The sequence below is a fragment of the Leptosomus discolor genome, chromosome 16 (assembly GCF_034619465.1).
Source record: "Leptosomus discolor isolate bLepDis1 chromosome 16, bLepDis1.hap2, whole genome shotgun sequence".
Taxonomy (NCBI): domain Eukaryota; kingdom Metazoa; phylum Chordata; class Aves; order Leptosomiformes; family Leptosomidae; genus Leptosomus; species Leptosomus discolor.
In genome coordinates this window covers 4,003,934-4,031,661 of record NC_141406.1, presented here as the reverse complement: position 1 = coordinate 4,031,661, position 27,728 = coordinate 4,003,934, and the positions used below count along the sequence as shown (strand labels likewise).

Here is a 27,728-nt window from a genome sequence, read left to right as displayed (position 1 = left end):
ACCCAAAGGAACAGCCCTTTGCTCCAGGTTTTTGAGAGCTAAAGCTATGCAATATTGACCTATGTACTTTAATAAAAATATGATTTTTTTGAAATAAAAAGTAATTTTGAACGTATTCACCATTTCTGTGCTAAACTGCAATGTAGCTTAAAGGTCAGCCTTCTAGACTTGATGCATGTAATAACACACACAGCTAAACTGAACTTTCAGAACACTATTTTCACTAAATCACAACAGAACCCTACATCTCACTCATCAGTGACTACTTCTGATACCTTCAGGAGGAATTTTGCTAAATAAATCTATGAAACGTTCACCAGTCAGCAAAAGGCCGGTTCCTTACACACGGTAAGTCTTTAAACCTTGAGTTCAGCAAACAGGTATCTATCCGAAAAATTACAACATTATGTTTGTCTGTGGTCGTCTTTAACTCCACCTTGAATCAAAGCTTCACTAGTAGCCTCACCTCTGGATTGAAAGAGTACTTGTTAGTAGTAACCTCAGACACTCCTTTGGGTGGTTTTTCCTGCACATCTTTTTTCACTGGTTCCTAAAAAAAAAAGAACAAAACCATGTAACCATATTTGAAGTACTGTTAGTTACCCATAGTGTAGCAGGTCATAATTTTCAAAATTAAGTGGTGCAAATATATTTTTCTACACAGATGCAAACTAAAGCAAAAGTTACGGCAGTAGAAAAACTTAGTCACTAAGTAACTTTGGTGCACAGACAGATTCTCGTATAAAGTACCTGCTGACAAGCTACTGTACAAAATGCATGCACGCTTTCCAAATTACTATGCCTAAATGCTTTGAAAATGTCACTTTTCTCTTGGAAGACTGTTACGTAGACTACTGTGTCTGACCTAAAAAGAAAATCCAATTTCCAAAACCAAGAATAGGAAATTACTTCCCCGTAATTGCTCTCGCCTGAAAATACACACTGTGATAGACCACTACTCTTAGGCCTGTGCTTTCGCCCACAAGGAAGGCACAGACTCACAGAAAGCCCTGAAGCCAAACACAAACATACTTTTAGAACTCCTTTAACCATCAGTTGATTCAAGTGGAAGGAAGACATTATTCCCTCCTATTAAAAACCAACTTATATAGGTAGATTAATAAAAGACTTCAGATCACTCAGCAGCGCACGGTGCTCAGGCTAAAAGGATATGAAAACAGTAATTCCTTTCTGCACTAGTTTGAGATCAAAGAGCTCATTCATTGATTCCAAGCAAAGCAAAGCTGGAGGCCCTGGCAAGTCACATCCACAGAGTCAGGGTAGAGCCAACGTACAAAAAAAGGCTGACAGCAGACTCCGAGCCGCGGATGAAACGCTACGCTGTATAGCTTTTGCACAACACGGCAAAGTCTAGAAACATTCAAGCATTTAAAGAGAAAATTAAGAGCAGAGCGTTTCACTTGTTGGAATCTGGACTTGAGAAGGCATAAAATTCTTTCCAAATTTATGCTCCTGTTTCAGCATTTCAACAGAACAAAGGTTCAAAGCGTAAGGAACAGTCTCTTCACTCACTGGAGAGCTGTGAACACCAATGTTCTAATATAATGACTGAGGCAGCCCACAAACACGGAGAAAACTGGGGCAGGGGACACACACACAACATTCAGATGGGAAGCAAACTGAAATCCAGAAGCGGTACTAAGAGCAACATAGCTGGAATGGGAAAAAGATTTTCTGCAGTCAGAGAATAAGGATGAACTAACGAAATATCCAAGAGAAGTCTGAAGGCTCCACTATTTCTTGCCATCAGGGTGGACTTGACCGAGACATGTCAGCAGCAGAGAGAGATGGCAAGTTGATGCTGCACAGAAGCACAGGTCTTACAGGGGGCTACCAACAAACCTGAGAGCCTGCCTCAGTGATCAGGAACACCTCATTCACACACCGAGCAAGAGAGGAGTCAATTTACAGCCCGAGTGGGCACCCATACTTCACCTGCAGGAAATGCTAATCGGAGATTGCTGGGGATGACCGTGCATTCAGTTCAGTCTGTTACACGGAATTTTAGGGAAAATAAAAATAAAGTATTTGTGTTACATAAACTTAATCATCAATATATGGTATATTTTTTCTAGAGATCAAAGTTCTTTATTTTAAACATTTGTAGTAAGAGACATTTAGTATTCAGAATCTGCTGCTATCTGTGAAAACAGGCTCTCAAATGTAGACTGGATTTTAGAAGTGGGCTGCAAAACAAAACCCATTGAAAAAAACAATTTCCAGCGTAAGAAGTCTGAAACATTTGTAACTACATTCCTGTATATTCATGAACACAAGTGATCTATCCAGAACATAAATAATGCTAAAGGACAATTTTTATTTCCTCTGATTTGCCCTTGTGAATTTCAGAGTACTCTTAAAGGTGCAAAGGTGCCAGATGGATGGAACAGAAGACTTTTTAGGTGAAACACCTTCAGAGAAGCTGGTTCAGAAGCAGTTTGGGTTTAGAATTGGAAAGGTTTTCATATTTGGGGCAATATTTAACCTGTATTGGGGCACACCTTTTTTTGAGAGTCCAATGAAAAATCCAAGAAATTCTAAGTATGTGGACGTCCTTCAATCGTCTTTTTCCTTTTCTGTTCCTATTGCCATGTGGGTATCTTCTCTGCATGGCGTGTCTATTTATAACCTGTAATGCCAACCACCACAGCATCATCCCATAGCACAATAAGCAACCAAACCAAACCCCACAAACTTGTGTCAGGTGTTCTCATCATCTCTGCTATGGGAAGAGCATGCTGCAGACTGACACTGGCGGGACTTTTTTTTTCCCCCCCTTTAAATTGCACACATTATCTGCATTTAAAGGGGAAGCGAGAAGAAATCTGACCTGGACTTGGAGCAGAAGCATCTTACACTCCAGGAAGGGCAGAATTTCCAGTCTGCTTTGCTCTTGACACTTTTTTGTTTTCTTTTTTTTTTTTGCAGATTCAGCAAAATGTTGACAACAGCCAGCTGCCGTTCCTTTTACAGCTGGCGATACCTCAACTGCCATGATTAAAACCAACCGAGAGTCTCAGAATAACTTACTATTCAGGGGAAGGAAGAGCAGGGGAAAGTAGCCCTGAGGTTTCAATGGCTTGAAAGCACCAGCACACCGACCGCCAGTACAGGGTCTGGAGCCACTGAGCTGTATTCACGCGTCTAACGCCACAGAGCACTGACGAAAAGTTTTCTCCGGTGCCACCTTTCCCTGCACCCTCTCTCTGGCCAGCCAGCTCTGCCTGTTCCTGCGGAAAGGAGAGCGAGCTGTGAACCTACCTCACCTTTGCACGGTTGCTCAGGCAGGAAGGGATCAAATCCACCACCACCACCCCCCCCCCACCGACTCAGGCACTGATAATGCGATTCAATCAGCCTTATCACAGCAAGCAGAAGGGAATAGCTTCCTTTTCTACCACATTATCTTTCATGACAATGTCACGTATTGAAAAAGCGCAATCTGGGCTTAAAGCGGTAACAGTACATAATTATAGAACAGTAGAACTCTCTCTTTTTAATTTGCAGTGCAGATATAAAAAAAAAACAAAAAAAAACCTGAGAGAAAACAATACCGGTATGTCTAATTTGTAAAACTCAACAACGTATTATCATGACAATCTGAACAATCTTCGCAGTTAGAGTGCTGGGGCTTTTTTATTAGGGTTTCCAACTTAGGAAAACTTTCATCATAGTTCATCTAATTTGCTTTTAAGCCATCAAAAGGCCTGTTTCAGTGATCATTTCCTGCTTTCATTATAGGGAAATAAGAAAAATCTCACTCAACTCCATATGTAAGAAACAATAACTAAAAAAAACCAAACAACCAAACAAAAACACCAAACCAAAAAAAAAAAATCATAAAGTAATATATGAAACATCATCTTAAGTGAGATTACTTGAGGAAATGACCCACAAGTTTTCCATGAAAACGATTACGGTTCATTTTTCTGGAGATCCCATCCAGCAGCTCTAGGCAGAAGGAACTACAGCAGCACTGCAGTAGGTGGAGCTCGATGCCGTCTGATTGTCTCCGCTCCCGCGGACCTGCGGGCGGCCCCTCACAGCGCTGCCACCGGCGGCCCAGGGCCCAGGGGCAGCCCTGGCACCCCCGCTTACCGCCTCAGGCAGCTCCGTGTGTGTCCTCCTCGTCTTCAGAGAGAAAAGTGAAGGCTCTCACAGTGGTTTTGGATTAACAAAGTCTTTGAAAAGTTTGTTTCAGTCAAAAACTGCCTGCAGACTAGATTTTATCCTAACAATTCCGAAATACTTCCACTTTCTCTTCTAAATAATTCTGGAGATTAAAAATGGTTCAACTCTGACAAATCCTTCCTTTTATTACACACTCTCCATTTCACACACCTGCCATCTTTGCAATGTCATTCTGTAAGTTTTGAGAATTTCCAACTTTCTTCTCCAAATCTTTTTGTGGAAATAGCCCGAGTTGGTGGTGTCTATGCCAGCTACAGATGGAGGATCGAGGTACAATAGGCATGTTTTTAGGTTGTACATTTTCGAGGTTTTTTTTTGTTTAAGCCCATGAAAGAACCTGTTTCCTTTTCAATTCCTGAAGTTTTTTCATTCTGGGTAACTCAAGATTATATGTTATTGTCAAAAATAGCAGATTGACACACCTATTGCACTCTTCTTCCTTCTCATATATCACTTGAATAGGAGCATTATGAATACATTTGCAAACTGTGAATGTGTTTTGATGAAAATAAATCAGCACAGCCTCATCACAAGCCAACATTAGTCGTCCAAATGCAAGATCGACCCGGTGAAATATATTTTTTAATTTTACAAAAATGTTTGGAAAGCTTTTGTGAAGCACTACAGAGCTGACTATTGCTGTTCTGCAGGTGGGATTCTAAATGTGGAATTTTAAAGGCAGTATTCTAGCCAAGTACTCAAGACTTTTTTTTTTTTTTTTTCCTTTTTCTTCTTCTACTGCTGCTGCTCAATACTGACCCTTTCTGCCCTTTCACTAGCATGTGGGAACATGGAAAAGACACCAGGACCAAAAGAGAATTTTCAATTAAACACAAGAGGCTCCAAGGCAAAGGACTTAACTAAGAATATATTGCAGAAAATGAAGGTTTCTTTAAGAATAATGCTATTTTAGTGCTTTGGCTTAAAAAAAAAAAAGCCACGACTAAATCTGCAGATATATATCAGCATCAAAGACAAGATGCCTGATTTGTTAAGGTTGTGCTGTACCATATCAATAATGCAAAGCACTTTGCATTTGAGAATCGCTGTTGCCAAGGGGAGCACTTGATAAGAGCCATTGCAGCAGCTTCCACTCTTGGGTCTCCGGTCAGAAACAGTCCCAATACCAGTGGAAAGGGGCACTCATCCCATGGTTTTACCACGGGTAGTTTTAATGAGTGAGCGAGTTCCAGTCCTGCTAGGTCTGCTTCTGTGCTCCAGCGAGCGCATTACTGTCAATAGAGACAGTGCAGGAAAATGCAAGGAGACAGCTGAAAAGTGAGAGAAAGGTTTTCTGCTAGTGAAGGCATAAGAATTAAATTTGGAATAAGTAGATTCAATTTCACCTCTGTCAAATTTCCACTGACATCCTAAATAAAACATTGAACACCTTATCCCACCTAGCAACAGTGTTGGTTTTGGTTTTTTTTGGTTTTTTTTTTTTTTTACCACAATGAATTTTAGTACAAACTCCACAGCTCACTGTCTCTCTGCTCCCTGCGTCTGAAATGGGAAAAATAACACTCCTCTTTCATTAACATCTATGAAGCATTCAGATATTATTGTGATGGAAAACCTATGTACAGAAAACCTGTTGTTTTCATAACAAAACCAGCTTGAATAGCTTGGTATTGTTTATTCCATCGATTTCTTCCACTCCTCATATTCCTTGGGGAAATCCTCTTTTTATTTTCTTGTCTCTGAAACATATTTACCTAATTCTGACAAGTTTGGTAAGCTTTGTAAAATAATTGGATCGAATTAATCTCCACTGTAATACCATTGTTGTCAGTGCATTTACCCTACTTTTAAACCCTTAAGCAACTATGTTATTTCAGCTGCTATCTTTACAGTCTCCATAAACTCTTTTCATTAAGATGATTTGAAAATTTCAAAACACGTCCTTGGAAGTCAATGCAAATAAGCGAGCAAAAAAAAAAAAAGATGACTTCTTTATGATATCTTTCTATACTCCATATATTTCTGTCTTCTGTTTCTGTCATTTACCTGGTCTCTGGGCAACATGCCAGTAATTTAGGTACATGCAACACTCCCAAAGCCTTTATTCACATTTTTGGCTGCATACTGGCAATGATAATATTACTCAGTCTTCGCCAATGTTTTCTAGATATTTTCCCCTACTGAAATCAGAATTACAAATGTTCTCACCAAATCTTCTTCCAGAAGACCGAATGTCCCAAAGACATTTTGGATCGCCAGAACTCCATTCTACTAGAAACGAATGTAACTGGAAAAAGAAAACCCTTTTGCACCACGATAGTACTCATCTCCTTCTTGCATTTAATGGAGTTTAACATAGATTACTGAAGTGCTGAAAGGAACCCTTTTGGCACAAAGGACACTCAGAAAGCAGAAACATCTATGAACATCTCTCAAAAAATTAGTTCCTTACTTCTGCTAGCCTAACACAGGATTTCTTCCTGGAATGCTATGCTAAAAACATGAAAGTTCATGAACCAAGGCAGGAGTACCTAATAAAATTATTGGATCGATATCTGCTCCAGCACAGACTCTCTATTCAATCCAAAAGCTACAAAGGAAAAAAGAACATGCTATTCTGTTTTATTTCATAGTGAGAACAAAGTTAATTTGAGAAGGAGTTAGGGGAAGACACAGCTGGAGAGCAGAGTTACCAGCCTCAGGAAATTCAAGGAAATGTAATTGAGAACAAATTATCTCTTTAATTACTTTTGACCAAATCGATAAAAACCATGGAATAAAAAGCATGATGACTGCCACCTGGTAGAGGACAAAGAACACCAAAGTTACCACAAAACTAAAACACAGCCATGTTAAGAACAATCAAAGCATTTCTGTTACAGAAGAAAGAAGGGAGTGAAGGATATTAGTTCAATAAACAAGCAGTGCATGCATGCAGAATGGAGGTTTTCGGCCACTGCTGCGAAGATTGTTAACTCTTTACTACGTTGTTTGAATTTCAAGTTGTCCCATCGTTACTCAGGTTAATTAGAAAACCCTCAAACCACACACAAACCCAAAAAATCCCAAGACATCCTGTTTCCTTCTGAACTTCCATGGTTTCTCCCACACTGGCTTTTATTTACTAAACACCAAAGAAGGAATTATTTAAGGCACAGCACTTATTCTTGTCAGCGTGCTAATAAAACACAGCAAGATCTTACTTCTCCTTTGGCTTCATTCCCAGATATAAGTAGTGATACTCACACCTGGAGGTGACAAATGTGTAGCAAAGCACAGCTGGCTCCGAGTGTGATGGATGGGACAGTCTTCTGGCTAGGCCAAGATGGAGGGACTACAGGGGCTGCAGCAGCAGCCAGGACTCCAAGGCCTATCTATCTGTAATACTTACCTGGTCCCCAGTACTATAGTAGTGTAGCAGTTTACCACCTTCGAGACATGAATCCTCACAACAGCCTTGTCAAACAGGAGTGTGGTATTACCCTCTTTGTGTACAGGAAGAAGGAAGGTAGAACAAGATAAGCAACTTGTCCCTGGTCACATACAACATACACAGGAAGAGCAGGGTATTGAAAGCAGATCTGGGAAGTCGAAAGCTTGCATCTTGGGCTGGATGTCCCAGATCCCTGCCCACCATCTGACTCAATCTTACAGCATTTGTCACTGAACAACATTAAAGGAGGCAAATTTCTGAACCTCCTCCTTTCTCCTCAACCGTGTTTTAGTTTAACGTTCCACGACTGTTCTTCATGTGGATGCTGAGCACTGAAGTTAAAGTGGATTTCAGACGTGGTGCTGGCACCTTGCCCTCTGCCTCTTTATCTTATCGCAACTCCTCAAGGACCTTAAGATCGGCAGAGTTTCAAACAGTTTCTTTAAAAGTCTTGGCATTTATAGGTGAGCAGCGCAATCTGCTTATTTTATGGGCTGAGTAAAAGAAATTTCACTCTGGTGTGACCTTTGCTTGGATTTGTTCTTGGAGGGAAGCAGAGCAGCCATTTTCCATCTCCAGAATTCTGCCCCTAGATTCATAGCAAATATGCCGAGATGACTGTCTCAGCTGACCCAGTAGCAAACTCTTCCCAAGGTCCCTGACGGTGATCATCTGCTTTATCCTGCTCCACAGCAGAGTCAAGTTTAGCTTAGCATGAGATAAAATTCTATTGTCTGGTAGAAACTAAATTCCACAGCACCAAGGAAGTGGCATCAAGGTGGCCTGTAGCTAAGCATTATTTTTCCTTCTAGGGCATTCTTCTGCTTCTTTCTCACAGGTCCTTATAGCAAGGAGTTACTTCAGCTGGCAGTGGACTGCAAAATGCTAAACTGGCTCAGCAGCCTGAGACAAGGTACGCTACCGTGTAATCTTCACACTACCCTGTGCTGTCTGAACAGCTTAAATAAATGTTTCACAGCAGTACAATTAGAATTAGCAAAATCAGAGGCCTTAAAAACAAGTTGTCGAAAAGGTAGAGATTAGGCAGTTCAGGAAGATGGCGATACCTCACTGATTTAAATAGTAAATTGTCTTTTTGAGATACACTCTTTCCCTAGCAGTAACGAATTCCTCCTTCCTCTCCTGCTCAGCTTACACCTTAAATGCATGCATAGACAGAGTCCTTCACACAGGGGCAGCGTGTCATTCCAGTCCCACCAACGCTGATTCTGTGTAACCTCTACGCAATAGACAGGAAAGACAGGATGGTGACGAGGGATCAATCCAGCAAATGGAGTGCCTTTGTCCTCTAAAGCCACAGTCATGGTAGCTAGAATTTAAAAGTTATTGAAAATTCAATATTGCAACACAATTTTTCCCCCCAGGAATATATATCATATAGGTTTTGAATAGCCCTTATTGAAGTGCAGACATGCCTAAAAAGTTATTTACTTTTTCAGTGGGACACAGCTGACTTTACTACAAGTACCATCAATGGCCCAGAAAAAGAAAAATTAAAAATCTCAGAAAGATGAGCTACTATTTCGCTGTCAGACCTACAATGGAAAAAAAATTTCAAGTGACAACATAATGCAGCCAATGCAGGGAGACATGCTGCATAGCCTGAGGTAAACGAAACTGGCTTTGGAGTCTTTTTTCTTGTAAGTTGCTGTAGCTCACTTAGCGAATAATGGATTTGGGGGCAAAGCCATCGCCATCACTGCATCCATGCCCACAGAAATGCATTCTCTGAGAGGCCCTGAGAGCAAACAGGCACCCCTCCTGCTGGTTTTGTTGATAAATAGAAAATCGCATTCTACAAAGACTGTTAAGGGAGCATTTTTCGTAAGAACTAAAATTATTTTAAACCCCAACAACAAAGAAAAACACATTAAAAAATACAATGTGACAGGCTTCTTGGCACAATTTTCTCAAACAACAGTTGGCCAAGTATGCCAGACTCACAGGAAAGAGTTGGCTGTGCTTTCTAAAGGACAGTATTTCAAACAAACTAGGTCTCAGAACTCCCTTGATCTTAAGAAAGAAAAAGTCTTTTTAGTTGGCATAGGGACAGGAAAACTATTGGTAAGAATGAACAACCAATTATGCTTAAATTCACCTCTGGAAGGAACTGGGGATGCACAAGCAAGCCCAGCTTTGCCCTGTAAACAGAATGCACAGTGGATCAGTCCCAAGAACTTTTATCTCAAGCTCTGAGACAGTTACTTTCGTAACTTCTTTTAGAAAACCTCTTTCATGCAAGAAAGTTCAAAATTATCAGCTTTATGTGGGTGATTTTGCTTTACTGATGTCTCAGACCACCTTATGCTAGCGAGGTTTATTAGAATTCATTGCATCCACCTGTATTTGTGTTTAAAAAAAAAAAAAAACCACAAGAGAAAGGACAAAGGGCTTAGAAATTTTTCTTCGTTCTTAGAGTCAAATTACTGGATGTTAAGTTCCTAATTACATGAGCTAGCTTTGTGCCTACCCAGCACTTATTTCCAGAATGTCTCAACCTGATGAGGTATAATTTTTTCCCCACATAGACAAAGCCAGCCGAAGTCTGAAAGTAGTCTGATATGAACAATGACTTGTTCGAAGCCTCATAGTAGGCTAAGCTCAGATCTCTGGGTAGCCAGACCCAGAAGTGGTTCACACCCTGCATATAAGGGCAAGGTGATTTTCAGAAACCGTTCTTAAAAAGGATGGGCAGGACCAATGGAGGCTGGGAACAGCAATGTCATGGAAAACCACACCTTTATTTGAGTCGATCTTAGCTTCCAGAGCTCTACGACACTGGTTGCTTGCAGACAGCATCTGCAAAACTTCGAACTTCAGTCAAACAAACGTTTATTTTGATACAAGGTACTAAAGTAAAAGTGGTACAAAATGCGTTCATCATTTCCACAGTTAAAATCGGTTACTCTCAGACGACAGTAGAGTAAGTTTAGGTGGTCATGTCTGGGCAACTGAAGAGCTAGAACTGCAGTAACCAGAGGTCTGAAACACTATAAGCGATTGTCATTTCAGATTGCATGACCCCATTTGCTTGCAAGGAATGTGCTATCATGTGTTTTACCATGATCCTTCTCTAGAGAAAATCTGTGTGTAACTGGAATAGCCACAGTGATTTTTCCTTGTGTTTTTGTACTCCCAGGACACAAAAAGCCAATAATCTTCATCTCTAGCCTAGGCTTTACCTTGCAGTAGTAAGAAGAATGGATGTTACTGAACCACTTTCACAGTAAAACTTTAAGAGTGACTTTAACTTTAGTAACGAACTTTCTTCCTATGCTGAAGACTGAGGGTTTCCTATGCAGGATTGTGCAGTGGAGATCCCTGCTGCAGTAGGCAATTTATTTGGTCCACAATCCTAGTTTGGTAAGAAGCTATAAAGTTTACCATAGTCTTAATCAGTGTGAAAGACTGTACTTTATTTAAAGGTCTCAGAAGTCTTAGGGATATGTCAAGAATCTAATTTCTGGACAATCCATATGGACAGTCTAGAATTATCTGTAGGACTATGACACATTCTAGTGAAACAGCAGCGTCTTTGGCTTAGATGAAATGCTTAAGCTAACGTGTTCTGTTCCACAGCTCTGCTTTTTGCCAAGTAACACCTAAGTCTCATGTAACAGCAGCCTGAAGGTGTTGGAAAGGCTGGACAGCGATGTTGTGATTGGAGAAGAAAATGTCAAACGTATAGGAAAAGATTAAGCCTGAAGTTGTTAGAGCAATTGTTTCACTTGTATTTTCCCAGCTCACTAGTGGCACACCAAATGTTGCGCTGGGATCACAGTGACTCATGATTCTGTAGAAGAAAATAACAGAAACCCAACATTAACAGAAAGCTCAGCTGATTAAACATCACTTCCTCCCATCTCTGGCTTTCCTAAAAAAATCAAAACCTTGTGTGGAGGAGAACGGCACTAACAGATTGCTTTCCAAGTAAACAATTTAAGCGAATTATTACTCAGGCCAAACAATTACCAAAACTAACCAAAGTGGTAGCTGTTCTCTGTTGATCTTCAGCTTTCGGCAAACAAACATTACATCCAGTTCAGAAAGGGAGGAAGGTTTTTTCCCCCAAAGACAGGTAAGACTCAGTGATTAGGAAAAACAAGTTTCTGCAAAGAAATGTTAGTAGCAGTAATTCTCTTCCATTATCATAGGACTTTAAAGCACTTTAATAGGATGCAGTTTTCTAGCCACATCAAGATAGATAATATCCTAGTGCACCACTTACTGCTACAGATTCTCTCCTCTAAGAACGCAGACAGATTAATCAGAATCTCTAAGCAGATTGGCAAATACAGAATTTTCACTTGGTGTTACTCTGCATGCAGTGATATACCCAAGGTCAGAATGTGACCTCCCATATGGAATAGCTAGACAATGAGAACAATATAGTAGGATCATGATGGAATTTATCCACGAGTTTTTCAAATTACATTTCGTCTTTCAAAATTTAAACTTTTACATTTATCTTGAATGCTGTCTAATCTTTTGGATATTCTACATATTTTAACAAAAGTCAAATTGAGTTTGTATAATGAGGAATTTAATGACCTTAAAACAAACAGAGTGCATCTGCCAGCCCTAAAAAAAAAAAAAAAAGTAATCTTTTCACCACATGCATGTCACAATATGGCACTGACAGTTCCATTGTTATTTTTCCAGGCAACCACTCCTGTTGCTTCCCTTAAAAAAAAGGTGCATTTTTGGATGCAAGTTAAAGACTAAGATTATTCAAATGCTTAAATACTTCTTAAAATATTTTTCCAATATCACTTTAAATAGAATAAACAAAGAGTATACAGTGGTTGCTATAGAAATGCACATTCTCCTCCTATAAACTGAAAATACAAAGTTTACACACAAAAAGATAACCAACTTCTGAACCACCATTTAATTTCACTCAAGCACATTTTTGTTAAAGGGTCAAATTCTCTGCTGGAATACAGATCCTAACGCAATCCCTATTTTGACAGGGATGAACATGGTCCATACTGCAACAGCAAAATGAATGTGCATTCCCGGACTGGCTGGCACCAACTTCACCCAGGATAAACATGAGACAGATGAACGTTGCAAGAAAATCATCTCAGTCGCTGTGTTTTATGCAAGATTACTGAGCATCCTTTAATCCCGATACAAAGTCCAAACCACCCTTTATATCTATACCAAGGTCCCAGCAAACAGCTCTGCATGAGTTTTGGGTATAACATACTGAATTAAAAATGCCCTTTATTATTAATTTGTAATTCATACTAGAACTTAAGCACGGACACACGCATCCCCCTCATTTGTACCGAGCGTAGGCTGGATCATCAGATTAAGTTAGCTAGCATTCTGGCATAGATTTGACTATGTTATCTGCAAATCAAGCCCTATACCATTTTCTCTGCGACTTAAAAAAAGGAAGTATTCATATTCAGGATCTACTCTACACTTCTTGTAAAAGTTCAGTCCAAACTGCTGACATCTGACACATAAATAAGGGGATAAGTCACAGCTAAACCATCAAAACTTGACTTTCCAAAGGACAGCTATTTTCAGAAGCATTTTGCGAGAGCCGTGCCAGCTGCACGCACAGACTGCATTACATCTGTGGCCCATTCTCCTTAAGCATTGTCTTTGTTTGGATTTCCTATTTTGTATTCCATTAGTTTTAAGGCTGTATGTCACACTGCCATTAAATCACTGTTTTTCAATGAATAGTGTCTTCCAGCTGATCTCGGAGCAAAACGGCACAGACTTGTACGTTCATACAATGTGCTGTTACAACCGATAGATGCTGGAAAGCCTTGCTCCAAAGCCTCTTACACAGCTAACTTGCTCTGACTTACCAATTATTGCCACGCACCAGTTTAGGTCTCACATAGATAATAAGCTAACATTAACTTAGGAAAACAGCTGAGAAATACATAAAGGAAAAAAATTACTTACACAATATTTTACTCAAAGCAACTTTCTTAAAAAGGAAGGATTCGAACATTTGTGATGAGCTAATGGAAATGGCAAAGTGACTATTTGGAAAAGGTTGGGGGTTTTTTAATTTGTTTTTATCTGCTTTCACAAAAAAAGATGAAGTGAGCTCACTGTCAGCAAGAGCGACTTCTGACTGTCAAAGCTGAATGGATTCCGTGCTGCTGAGCTTTTAGAAAAAGCCAGGGGAAAAAAAAAAAGCCTAAAGCTTTCATCTGATGAACCTGGATAGAGATCACTAGGATCCTGCCAAGGTTTAATTTCTCATTTTTCATGGATTAACATCATTGTTTATAGTTCAGGCTGTTGCATAGTGACACAAGCTCTGAACAGGGTGACAAGAAACAAACTCAACCAAACAAATAACAATTCCAAGACATAGCAATGCCTCCGATAGGAGTTAAAATGAGCTTATTTTACAGAAATCCACCTATGAGTTTCACTGACAATGGCAGCATTTGTTGAGGCAGAGCTTGCGGGTGAAGTGCCTGAGAACCCTCCAGCAACGGTACAGCTGTCTGTACAGAGGATTCAGCTCCCTGAACTGTAATGAGCAATTTGTCTCACAGCTTTGATCCACTGTCAGTTTAGTTGACATTGACTCGAGGAATTAATTTCTAACATTTCAGAGTAACCTAATATAAAAAATTGAAGCAGTGTGTGATAGATATCTGTAGATAACCTATCACGTGCTGCAGGGGTTAACAGAAAAGTTAAACGTGTTTCTGTTATAGCACAAAGGCTCTCGGCTTCTTGAATGCATAAATACACAACCCTAAGACATAAAGTATGAACAAGGTAAAACAGCATAAAGGACAGAATATTTTTAACCACGTGCTCTATGCTAATACAGTGTTGGTCCTGTGTATTTGAGAAGCTTCCCTAAAGCCAAGGCTTCCTTTGTACAACTGGACAATCCTCTCACTTTGGAAAACAGAAATAGAGGAAGATCGGTTTCCTTTTTAAAACCATCACAGTGGAATTGGACTAGAATATGTTTGGGTTTTAATTACAAGATAATTGTTACTGATTTTCAATTATTTCGTCAATGTAATAAATGCACCGTGTGGAAGTCATAAATACCTCTAGCTCTGGCATAACTGATCAACACTAAACAGAGTGGTAAATACCAGCTTTAGAAAACATTCATGACGGGAATATAAACTCTCTTTAAATTCAGTCCTACTGTTATGCTGTCATTATGCTGCAGATGGATCATAATCCACCTATTTCAGTCCATTCTCGGCAAAAATCTTTGCCAGTAGCAAAGTGCCACTATGTTGTGGCCTAAGATTGTCACACTTGACCATTGTGAACTGATAGCAGTCACACCGTTTTTCACCAGCCAGCCAACCAACCTGCCAATATCATTACACCTGCAAGAAAGTACTAGTCCTAAGGGCTACCAGTGACCAGGCTTCCAGAACTTACTATTTCCCATTTCCCTGTATTCAGGCATATGTCTGGCAGTAGTTATGTGATAGGAGGGGGACATTGCTGCTGGGCTCTCCTGTGTGATTTCTGGTGGGGAAAGTTTTGCACACAGGCTCCACAAGATAATATTCACTACCTGCAGTATTGTGTCACAGCCTCTGACATACCCAACGCAGCTGGTCAGCGGACCACAGGTCAAGATGACCAGTATCACCTGGCAGTTGGGGTCAGACAGTACCACAAATACACAAGGGATCGGTCTAGTCCTGGAGGAATTCAACCATATGTGTAAGTCTTACTCTAACACTGTCAGACACGGCAGGTTTGACCTATTGCCATTAACTCGCCAGTGAAAAAGGTAATGTTTGACCTTTAGTTTTAGGCCATAGTTATAACTTCATTTATTCTTAAAAAAAATAGCTCCCCAAACAGTAGGGCAAACAATTAGCTATGAGGATCATTTGTTATCTAATAAAGGTGTAAGTCATCCTCTGTCACAACTGGGAGTTAACAGACTCAAGTGGTACAAGCAGTTAAAGAATGACTTTGACAGGAGAGGGAGAAATCAACTCAGGCAGAGCAGAGTTCAAAAACAGGGTTCCTGAGGCACTGAGAGGGAAATGTTAACTCATAGTGGGACAAAATGATGCCACCTAGGAATCCTGGACACATCAGGATCCTCAGTAGGGAAGACAAATGAGGCTCTGATCCCTCGGAACCATTGGTTGTAACTGCAGGAGAGAAATGAAGCACAGAGGCCAAAACCATTGAAGTAAATACATTTTGCACTGACATACTGCAGTCCAAGGACTGCTTTAACAGATGAGGAATGACATGATTTCACCCTCCCAGAAGTGCCACAGGCATCAGCTCAAGGCCAAAGACATAGCAGACTACATTCACAGTGACTCAGATTGGCCAGAGGCTTTGGCAGGTTCTGTAATTTACTGCAACCTAACTTTAATTGCAGCAGAGAGAACATTACAAATAACCCTGACAGCTCTGCAGTCTCTTTATTTCAAACATATGGATTGTTACCTGGAGTCCAATGTAATACAGCTACAATTTGCCTTTTATAAGCAAGGAAAGTTACTAAAGAGTCAAAATCATTCTTAAGAACGTAAGATTTGTAACGGATGCAGCGTATGAATGAGTGATTACAAATTTAAATACATCACAACTTCTTTATAAAGCATCTTTTGACCCTTGAATGAAACTGTGTATGAAGCAAAATGCTTGCAGACCAAAATCTAGCAGTGTTTCACTTGAACTGTGCCCTACTCCATGATTACTCCACTGAGGTTGATAGACAGGCATATGGAATATCCGAGTATTTCACCCACACCAACAACGACTGTGGAATCTCTTTTGTACCTGCTTAGATTAGCGGAGAGGACACATAAACCTTTTGGCAGTAAGGCATTGAGGAATTAGGTTAAAGCCTCCCTCTTAATACACCGGGAAAAAAGGATCCAGGCTACAATACCCCAAACAATGCCACAGCCTAGTTTTCACAAACACCATAAACTCCTTTTTCCAAATGAACAGAATCCAAAACAACATTATAGCTATTACCTCTGTTCCCCATACCCTGCTTTTGAGCTCTTAATGTAAAGACTGACAGTTATATAGCTGCCTAATTAACTTGACTATTGTCCCTTAAAAATACTCTCTATCTTAGCTTTCCTTCTGTGCAAATAGCGTAACACTAATTTAACGGAAAGGTCACATTATACTACAAGGAATGTAGTGACATTCCATTATGTCCTCCTCTCCCTGCTTACAGTCCTCCCCCCTCATGGCTATTGCGCATTCAACACTTTTTCTATAGATATTTCATGAATAATGAGAAGCTACTCTAGCCATGGAAAGTGCTGCCTTCCACTGCTTGCAATTTAGGACACGTCATTCTACAGTCTCAAGGAAAGCAAAACAACACCAATCTGATTTTACACAAATCATTTTTCCTCTGCAAGCCAAACTCAAGCTTTAATTATTATGCTTTTTCCCCCCCTCACTGCTGCATATCTTCATTCACTTTGCCTGTACAGGGAAATATTCCCATTTAAGAACAGGTTTCAAAATTCTTGCACTCAGATCAACTTACCCTGGAAACTTGTTTTCTGTCTGAGAAGGATGATTCTTCCTCCGCCATGCAGTGTTTGGGGGGAATTAACAAGGTCTCCTGGCTAAACTTCAAACTGTTTAAACTCCTGCCTGCTCACTTAGGTTCACCTCTCCTTTTTCAGCTGGATACATTATTCTTCATCACTTTCTATCCTGAACTCTCAGTCAGTATTGCTCTGCTCTGTTGACCACAGTTAACCAGGGAAGGCCGACATAACCTCTGAAGTCAGTCTGCTAAGTGCTTTTGGCATCATTTGGGGTATAGCTGATCTATAAATATATTAGCCTTCCTAGAAATGAGCACAACCCAACCTAGCTACAAATCTAGTCCTGCATTTCTACATCAGTTCTGGGTTTTTTCCTCATGTGAATATAAAAATCTCCACACTGTTCATGTTGCCCTGCCCTAATTAAATACTTACCACTTGCTACTAGCAAACACATTCACAGAGTGGTTCCTAAGTTCCACCTGCACAAAAGAGCTTGGCTTTCCCACCTGAAACATTTTCTTAAATTCCTGGTACACATACATTCATTCCTGACATAACTCCACTGAACATGACGTGAGAGAAATCCACCAGTGTCTGGTAAGATCAGCATTAACATTCCTTTGTGCTATCAGCGTGACACAAAGGAATAGGAACCAGAAACTCATCCAATAATTACCAAGAGTGTTAACCTTAGTGTCCAGTGCAAGTTCCAAACCGATCATACCCACAAACAGTAACAACCATCTATTTCTTACATAGCACTTCTAGTCAAATATCCTTTTTTTTTTCCTGTTCTCTCCCAGAAATAGCCATTTGACAAAACGTTTTCAGTCATCAAAAGTAATTTTTAACTGCCACACGGAAGCCAGGGGAGCACCAGGCTTTTCAAATACACCAAATAGCCTATTTCTCTCATAATGTAACCTACAGAGTACTTGTACGCGCTATTTAAGAGAAGCAGACGTTAAACTTGTTAAAGATCTCATGTTTTGAATGCTCACTGTAAAGTGTAACCTTTGTAATGCAGTTCCCTCCCGCCCCAGGCAGGATACTGCAGCTCACTCCCCAGACCCAGGTGAGCGATGCCGTTTGCTGTAGTGACAGCTCGAGCTGTAATCCCAGCGGTGTAATGCACCATGACTGTACCAGCAGCCTGACATTTGGCAAGTTTACTAAAACCTTAATAACAGTGCATTATTACATTTGATATGCTTCCCTTACCTCATTATGGAAGCAGCCTTTAGGAACAGAAACTGAACTTTTGAAATTGATTAGATTGTTTTGAACTTAATAGCATGGAGATGGTGTGGACCTTGCCGGTCAGCCGCTGTTCCAGAGATGTGTCAAACCAATTTAGCGCTCATATACCCTTTATTTTTATAGAATAACATTTTCACGTAGTTAGGCTCAGGTCAGTAGTTCCACCTAACATTTAATATTCATGTTAGAAATCCAAACTACCACGCTTAACCAAATAAAAAAGCATCCGATCTTAAAAACATAGTTCCTCAAGCATACGCCCTATCTCTATTCTTATTTATATCACTGTTTTTGTTTCACACACTAAAAGACAAAGCAAGAACACCTGCAGGAAAAAAACAAGGGCACAGGATCAGAAAGTTCTTCACTATAATACCAGGTTTATACTTTCCATATGCAATTAGCCAAGACGATTCACTTTCCTAAGTGACTTTCTCCAAAGGTAGAAGAAAAGTAACACTTGTCAGCCTCACGAGACCATGAAGAAAAACACTTCAACAAAACCCTCAGTACATAAGTCCTTAAATGTTATGGTTAACAGTAATAAACCCAACTACTTCAGCATTGAAGGACTGCTGCTTTTCTAAAATAGCCAAGAATTTCTAATGGACACGTGGCTACAGCAACAGAGCAGATACAGACGCGAATAAAACACGAAATTCAGAAATTCTGCATCAACAACAACTTCACTATGCCTGCTAAATAATCTCAAAGACTTGATTGGCAATGTTGTCCTCTTGTCAGAATTACTGCAGTAAGATGTAATACTTCCCCGTTTTGTCCATGGACACGTGCAAGTAAGAATTTTTGTTCCTCAAAAATGGTGTGACTGACATTTTTCAACTTTCTAGTAAGGGCTTTTAAAAATTAAACCCAAGTTAAAAGAAATACATTTATGGTTCAGGCTATCAAAGGGGAAAGAGCTTTATGAATTAAACCAACAGTAGCCAGTGTACAGTCTAACAGCCTAATGCGATGTAACATCAGAAAAACTATCTGCTACTGCAATTTAGGCAAGTATCCAAAATTGATAAAATATGCCTGAAGTTGAACTTTTCTTCTTATATCATTTGCTCTATTCTGGTTCTGTCTATGATGACAGCGTTATCTATCACCTCACTTCACAGCTGCTGTTCATCCTTCATTCCACACCTCCTTTTAGCACCACTCTCACACAACCAAACTGCTCCAGACCACTAGTTCGGTCACCTAAAGCTATACCCTTTTCTGTTATTCCATAGCCAAATTATCCACAGTCTGCTTATTCACCACTTTCTAATACGCCCTCAAACCTTATGCATTCAGGCTTACTAACCTTTAATAACGTGTACATAAAATCAGCAATATAATGGTACATTATCATCACATTGGAAACGTCTGGTGGGTCAATGCCTCCTTGGATGGATGTGAAAAAAGTCACCTATGAGAGAGAGAGGTGCCATCAGGCTGTTCATTTCCAAACATTCTCCAAGTTCGTCTTTTGCAACAAGAAACACATCCGTTACTATTTTTAAAAACGAAAAGTAGTGTAGCATTATGCTTGCTAACACAGTTAAAGGCTATAAGAAGACAAGACTGTTAAAAAAAAATACTTGAGCAACTCATTCCATTTACTGGAAATCAACATTATCCATAAGATGTATACAACCAGAATCTCGCTTGCTTGTTGCTAGCAGTGACCCTGGTGAAAGCTGGAAGTGTACATCAGCTTTCATCAGGATAAGTGAAGCAAAGATGTCACCTCAGAGAGCTAACATGCATCAATTCTGTCCTGCCCAATGATTACCATGTTGAAAGCTTGCACACAGAAATTATCGATAGAGGGTATGAAGCTTGTAGGAAAAAAAAAAAAGAAGTCATTGATATAAACCCCACAGTTAATTCCCACACAAAGCAGAACAGCTACTTCTCTGTATGTTCCTTCACAGAGAAGAAAAAAACCCAAACTCCCTCACAACTTGTATCCGGTTAACACCAAAGGGAAAAAGACCAAACACACCCACAAAAAGCAGCCCACCACACCCTTTTACCCACTAAAAACAAGAAAAGGAAACTCTCTGCAAAATCCACCTGTGTTAGGTACAAGAAATCTCCATGGAAACCTGCCAGGCATCCCTATACACCCACTGTACGGCAGGCTTTGGAATGGGAGCAGCGCACGATGGTGACAAAGTCTTTCTGACATTCCTTCATGTGCGTTCAGCCGGGTCTGAGAGGCATAAACCAACACACCCTTTCATTTCTGAAACAAGCAGTAGAATCTTTCTTACTCTGCCACACTACGAACTCTGAAATTGTAGTCACAGTGTCCCTGTGCTCGCACCTGCTTTTTTAGTTTTACAGGCTCTGTACTTAACGTCCCTAATACGTTCTGGCCACAGCAAGGTGCTAAACTGTAGTCAAGTGATACCGGGTAGTTTTCCAACTACTGCCTTTTCTTGTACAACCTATTTCTTTCTCTTCTGTCCTGGAGAATTTCTAACATGTAAGCTTATGGCCAGCTGTAAACAGTTGTGACTTCAGATAGCAAGAGAAAGAAAAAAAAAAAGGAAGTTATTTCTTGAAAATTAGTTTACCATATTAACTGTGTTGCGCTCAGGAAGTTTATTTTATTCACCATCTGCAACAGGTAACCAAGATTCTGCAAGCCATGACACAACCTATACAGCTATTGCAATGGAAGGGTAAAGACAAACCTGGTTTTGCAGATGCTTTTAGTGTTTACACTGATTTTCATATGGGGGGCATGCACTGCAGTCATAGCCTCAAAAAAAGAAAAAAAATTTGGGCATAATTTTGCATTTCTCATCTTCATTCCCAAATTTTCATCAGAAATACACAAGGACAAACAAGACAGGTTCAGATCACTGAGGCAGCTGAAAGCAGGACTCTCGCTGCTACAACCTCTTCCATATCCTCTCCATTTCGTGCCTGTTCCCTTAGTTCTGCCCAAAACACCAGCCCATATAAACACTGTAATTCCTGAGCTGACGGATTTTCATGACATAATGAGCCTGGCAAAATAGTACAAGCAGGAAAAGAACCACCACTAACCTTACACGAAACATGAATTAACCCTTGCAAACAAAGCGCATCTCAAAATTCTCACTTTGATGCTGCCAATGTGAATTTTCTTACTGTGAGATACTCAAGTATCAGCAAAGACTTTGAGACCTCCTCTAGCAAGCAGCGTAAGGATGTGGAAAGGTCAAATTTCACCAGCCAACAATCTACCAAAAACCCCAAAAGATACTTGAATCTCTCTATCGGTGCTTTGGCTCTTCTCGATAACAGCCATCCCAGTGATAACTCACCCTTATAGTCTACCTCATAGAGCTAATATGGAAAAAGATACTCTAGAAATTACTCGTATCTTGTAGCTTTTCACTTTTGTCCTGGTTTGGGCTAAATCAGAACTAATTCTGTTTTAGTGCTTTAACTTTTCAGTTAAGTCCCCTCTAACTAACGGCACTTTCTGAGACAGCAGCCTGTTTTTCCAGACAGTGACTGCTCCCAGCAGCGATAAGGCCTGGGGTTTACAGTTCGTACCAAGGAATGGGATGCAGAGAGGCCCTGGCTTAGACTTGTTCTTATGGCGACCAAGGTCACTGCTAAATCTTGTGCTCCATGTTGGGGTGCCAGGAGTGAAAAGGGTCGCACCTACAGGGAGGAGCGAACCGGACAGGTGACCCAAACCTGACCCACAGAGTGTTCCATCCCATAGACGTCATATTCAGGATAAAGCTGAGAGATCACGAGGGTCTCGCTCTCTTCGTCTCTTCCTCTCTTCTTCGATGGCCGACACCTGAGGAGGACTGATCCGTGCATCCCTGAATCCAGGGCCTGAGTCCAGCTCCTGTATCCCATCCCTGTCTGCTGCCCAGTCCAGCCTGGGACTGCCCCAGTGCCAGCCCTGCGGTGTGGTGGTGACGTATTGTCATCAGGGTGGGGGGAGCTGGGTTCGGTATTGGTTCTGTATATATTTGTACATATTGTATATATTTCATTTTTTCCCTTATTCTTATTATTTATCTTTTCTTTTATTGTTATTGTTCCATTAAAGCTGTTTTAGTTTTCTTTTCCAAACCGTAAAGTCTCTCTCCCTTGTTCTCTCTCCTTTTCCCTTTTGGGAGGGGAGAGGGGTTAGTAGAGAGCGTCTGTCATTCGTTACTGGCCAGCCCAGCCTCAAACCGTGACAACTTTCAAAGCCAGCTGAGTAGCTAATGGAACAAAATACTGTGCTATCCTCTTCCTCACTAGTGTTTTGGCGACATTTCACATTCTTCAAATAGGAAGTTTCAAGGTATTCCTGAAGCTTCTACTAAATCTCTCATTAAGTTGTTTGTTTTCTTTAAAAATGACTCAAGCATAGCACTTCTCAGCTGCAGGTGTGAGACCAGCGTTCATCAATGACCAGGTATTGGTTACTCAATTCAGAAAGCATTAGGAATGCCACCGCACCAGCGTAGTCTGGCCTGACCAGTTTCTCCATTTTGGAGATACTGGGAAGACAACCCACCACTAATACTTTCCTGCTGTTCCCAGAGAGATAAGGAATTATGACTGACATTTGCATCAGAGAGCCGGCAGGAAAATGGTTCTTTGCATTAGAAGTTCTGCCTTGAAATACATGTTTTCAGTCTTCTGGAAAGCAAAGTTTTAAATTGGAAACCCTGCCAGATCTTTAACTGCAGCAATAACAAATAACACCAATGTAATTTCTCTTGAAAGAAATTGCACCGTTTTCTTCTCCACTTTCCAGCTTAAAACCTTTCATTGCTGATGCTGTTGTCAATCTTATCTAGTGACCTATTTACCCAAAGCACAAATTACAGAACAGAATTTTATGACCTATACAGAACAAGCTCTGACACTAATAATACTCAAGATCTTGTGGACCTGGATTGTTTTTAGGGCTTGGTCAGAAAGGCCACCTTTCTTTCATGTAAAAAGTCAACAAGTTACCTCAGAGGTTTTGCAAATGAATTTGTCATAGCAATTAAAGGAAAGCAGCTACATAAACAAGATAAAAGGTGACTAGCACCACCACGCACCGTCACATTAAGGAATAAGAAAGAGACCTTTCACACATTGCTCTGAACACTTTGGAAATCAAAATACTGTCTGGATAGCTACATTCTCTGACTTTCAATGAACCAGTGCTGTCTGCAACGCACACCCGACCGAGAGAGAGAGAGACGGGGGGATAAAAACCTCCAACCGAACAAAGTAACTTCCAGTTCCCTGTACTGGAAGCTCGAAGGGCTCCATCTCGCTGTGTGGTACGGACTGAGAGAACGCAGAGCCAGGCAGCCCTGCCGGGAGTCTCCTCCCGCACTCCCACACCAAGTTTTGAAAGGCCAGAACCTGAAATCTGTTGGGAAGATGTGCGGCGTAGCCGCTCTGGTTAAAGTGCGTGGCCCATCCAACTTCCCGGGGTCCTTGCAGTGCCGAGAGCGGCAGGGAGCAGACAGCACGCGTAGGGAGCCACCGCGTGTCAAACCCCTCTGAAAACCCCGAGATACGACTGGGGATAAAAGTGGCGGTAAGCAGCAACTGAAAGCCAGAAGGGTCACAAAATCCACGTCGTCGTGAAAGCTGTCCACTCGTGCTTGGGTAACGCTGTACAGGGTGGGTAGAAGCCGCCTGCTCGTCGCGGGGTTTTTTGGGGGGTGGGGGGGGGGGGCGGGGCGGGGCGGGTCAGTGGCTGGTTTTTTTAAACACAAATGCTGTGCTTCCTGAGCTTCCCCCATCCCTCGCTGGTATCGCGAGGACTTTGGATGGGGTTTCTTTTGTTCCAGTGGGTGGCAGGCAGTGGAACGCAATTCTTCCACTGCGTTGGCCCAGCTTACTTAGTGTTTTCACTGTAGGACAGGTACCACGTTCCCTGTGCGACTCCAGCACAGCAGAGTTTCCAGTGCAACAGTGAGAACACTCAAATATCAGTATCTACGTTTTCAGATACCAAAGTTACTTAATAAAGATACAAAAGTCATCCACGCACATACAGCTTTTCTGAACACATTTGCTGCCATCAAGTATATAAAAGGCATCCTAAAAGTGCAATTATTACATATCATACCCTATGCCCACATCATTTTGCATAAACATCCCAGCATACTTACTCAAGTTGGTTTAGCTCTTAAAACCTATTTTTTTTTAATAATATCAGCCTAGAAAGTAGCATTTGCCAGCAGATATTAGCATACTCAAGTCCTATTGAATTCATAGGGCTTTTATCTTCTTGTTGTTTACATATTTTACTGTCATTCATCATTGCAAATCATCAGCTGTACTTGCGGCTGAAAAAACCCACTAACTCGGAAAGCAGAGATGAGTGCAAATGCATTAATCAGAGATCATGATTTCTACTATTAGGATTATTGTGCTCTCAGACATCTATAATTAGACCTATCCAGTATCTACAGTCATCTCAGTTATTCAAAATATTATGGGGCCTGCTAGGTGTGGGTGGGAATGGGGTAAATAACACATATAAAGCAAAAAAAAAAAAAAAAGGTAATACAAAGTATTTTTAGAATTAGGCTACAGAAATACATTTCTGTTCTAGTATCTCTGAAAAAAAAATGCACAAACAGATCTCTGCAGAGCACGCCAGCAGCTTAAATAGCGAGAGCAGCATCCAGTTTGCGAGGATGGAGGGAAGCAGAGGACAGGTCAGCTTCCTTGCCAGGAATTTTTTTTTTTTTTTTTTTAAAGTTTTTCAACTTAGCAACCATTAACTTTTTAGGAAAAGGCAAAAAAAAACCAGTTAGTCTGAGATGTTCAAGACTACATAGTTAAGCACGCTCTCCACAAAAAGGAACGGCAGATGTGACTACATCCCCTCTGATAGCTTCATCAGTCTAAGGCATAAGCCACAGCCACACATTTAGTGACCCACATAGAGTTTATTTTCTGTATAAACTAATACTTCCAATTTGGTCAAGTTAAAGAGCTGAGTTCCAATCGGGTTTCAGAGGACCCCTAACGATCAAATCCTGACATCATTTTTCAATACCAAAAAAACCACCTCAACAACCACCACAAATTAACCAACATTTTCAGGATTATCCGAATTTTAAAGCAGTTGAAAAAAAATCTTTAAAGCAACTTCTAATATTCAGAAGGAAAGGCGTTATAGAAGTTAAGGGTTAAAACAAAGACACCGGCAACACTTGCTGGATGTTGACTGATTTACAGAAAACAGCCTCTTGATGAAGAACACAAGCAAGATGCTGCTTGAGGTAGTATGTAAAAATAAAGTGAATGCCACCCGTTGCCTATTTAGAGCTTAAAACACTCTGAATGCAACACACACAATCAGAGCAGAAAATTAAGTAGTGGGTGGACAGAATCTTTTCTGCCTACCCTGAATAATAACCACGCTGCTTCTGCCGCAGCTGTCAGAGACTATCCCTAGGGCACTCCGTTAGAAAGCACATCGCAGGCTGTGGGCTCACAGTCACAGAGGCTGATGTTACACATAGGCCGGAGAGACTCCCCTGTTTTCCGCAAGGAAAACTGCTCCCTGCGCAGAAAACTCGGAGAGCTTCAGATCTCCTTGCGTGAGCCAACAGCATTGAGGAAAAGAAAACAAATGGCAGAACACTGCAAGATCATCTCGAGGATCAGTGAGAGAGTTCTTGTCCTAAAAGCGGCTCGAGCCACTTTGGGGCCTCAAAGCGCCTCGAGACACTTCGGGACTGACAAAGTTAGTGGCCATACAGAGCACTAGGGAGACCAGGAGATAATTACCACAAAACCAATCAAACTATCATCACAGATAGCTAATTCCCTTACACCTTCCTGAAACCCAAACCCAAAGTAAACCACAAAATAATTAATCCACTACTTCCGAAGCCGTCCCTACTTATGTAAGTCATATTACAGACGCTTTACTTTTTAGACCATTCTTCTGCTTAACTTTTGAGCTTTCTACCCACCCTGCAACTGACATCATTTATCATTCCTGGGTTTTAACCCATCCTTTACGGTCAAGCCCTCAGTATGGTTCCCCTCCTTCCATTTTCAAGACTTGGTACTTTCCCCCGAGTACCCTCCTATAGTTACATTCTCACTATCTCATGTTTTCCTTGTCATTCATTAGCCCGCTATTGTCTCTGCTCCATTTTACACGCTCTCATCAGGAACTTCAAAGACCAGTTTCAAAAGCCAGTTCCCAAATCACAACATACACATCAAAACAGTCTCGCTGTATTTACAAATGGTCTGTACCATCATCAAACATTATATCAGATTGTGATTATTTACAGGAAGGCATAGAATAGTGTTTCAAACATTTCTTTAAACAGAAATAACGACTCCTTTCCCTGGAAACGGGCTGCAATTTACTCAGAAGAAAAGCCTCCCTGCTCTTCTATTTAAAGCGGAACCAGGGAAGTCGGGCCTACCTGTGCAAGCTGCCCCAAAGAGTAGAGGGTGAGTTTCTTCGGGTCTGTGTAGAGAATCTCTCCAAGCTCCTGATAAGGCATCCCAACAGGGGTGAAGTATCCCTGAGTGAACTGCTTTTGCCTCCTACGGTAGTTTTCCCAGAACACTTGTTCTCTTGAAGGTTCACTGCTTCTGTAAACTGTCCTGCTTCTGGCCAAGACCTTTCCTGTCTTCTGAGCAAAGCCAGGCAAAGCCCGAATGCGCACAAAACCTCGAGGATTCAGCGCTTCAGGGGCTGCCAGCACCTCGATTCTGCTGGTCTTAGGGGGATCTGGTACCACAGGAGCCTCGAGCCTGCTGCCCTTAGGTGCGTTGGGAACCCCAGGTGCCTTGAGTCGGCTGCTCCTGCCCGCATTTGCTAACACAGGTGCCTGAATTCGGCCCGTTTTAGATGCATCTGGTACCGCCATTGTTCTAGAACGGGATCCTTGGTGCTTTTACTCCCTAAGTTATTAAAAACTCCAGTCATGAAAACACACACCCGCTGCCCAAAACTCCAAAGCAAGTCTGTTCCATTTTCTAAAGGGCACCCCAGCAGTAGCAACTGCTAACTAACACTGCCTGAGCTCCCATTCCCCTCAGCAGCCCCCCCCCCAACAATTCACATAAATCCTGAAGGGCCAGGGCACCTAACACCCAGCCCGTCTCCAGGGGAACACCCAGAGCCAGCGCACCCCCCTCGGAAGGGTTTCCTCCCAAATAAAACGTCTTTTCGACCCGTTTTTACCGCCGCCCCCCGCCCTAACCCTGTGTGTCGTGTCCCCCCCCCCCCACCTCCTTCCTGAGGGCGCGGGGGCGCGCGCCGCCCCCTCTCCTCAGCCGCCTCACGGGGCGGCGCGTTCCCGCCCGCCGCCGCGCGCGGCAGT

The 27,728-nt window shown here is 41.4% G+C and overlaps 1 protein-coding gene across 1 annotated transcript in view; it reads right to left on the bottom strand.

The window, feature by feature from the left end:
• The window catches only part of CCDC60 (coiled-coil domain containing 60), a 65,222-nt gene extending 37,950 nt beyond the window's left edge, over positions 1-27,272 (bottom strand). The window contains exons 1-3 of the mRNA XM_086474440.1: positions 27,192-27,272; positions 26,823-27,149; positions 467-550 (exon numbers count right to left, since the gene is read on the bottom strand). Coding sequence (XP_086330566.1) covers positions 467-550; positions 26,823-27,149; positions 27,192-27,272 — 492 coding nt within the window. The remainder of the gene's footprint in view (positions 1-466; positions 551-26,822; positions 27,150-27,191) is intronic.
• Between the last annotated feature and the right edge of the window lie 456 nt (positions 27,273-27,728).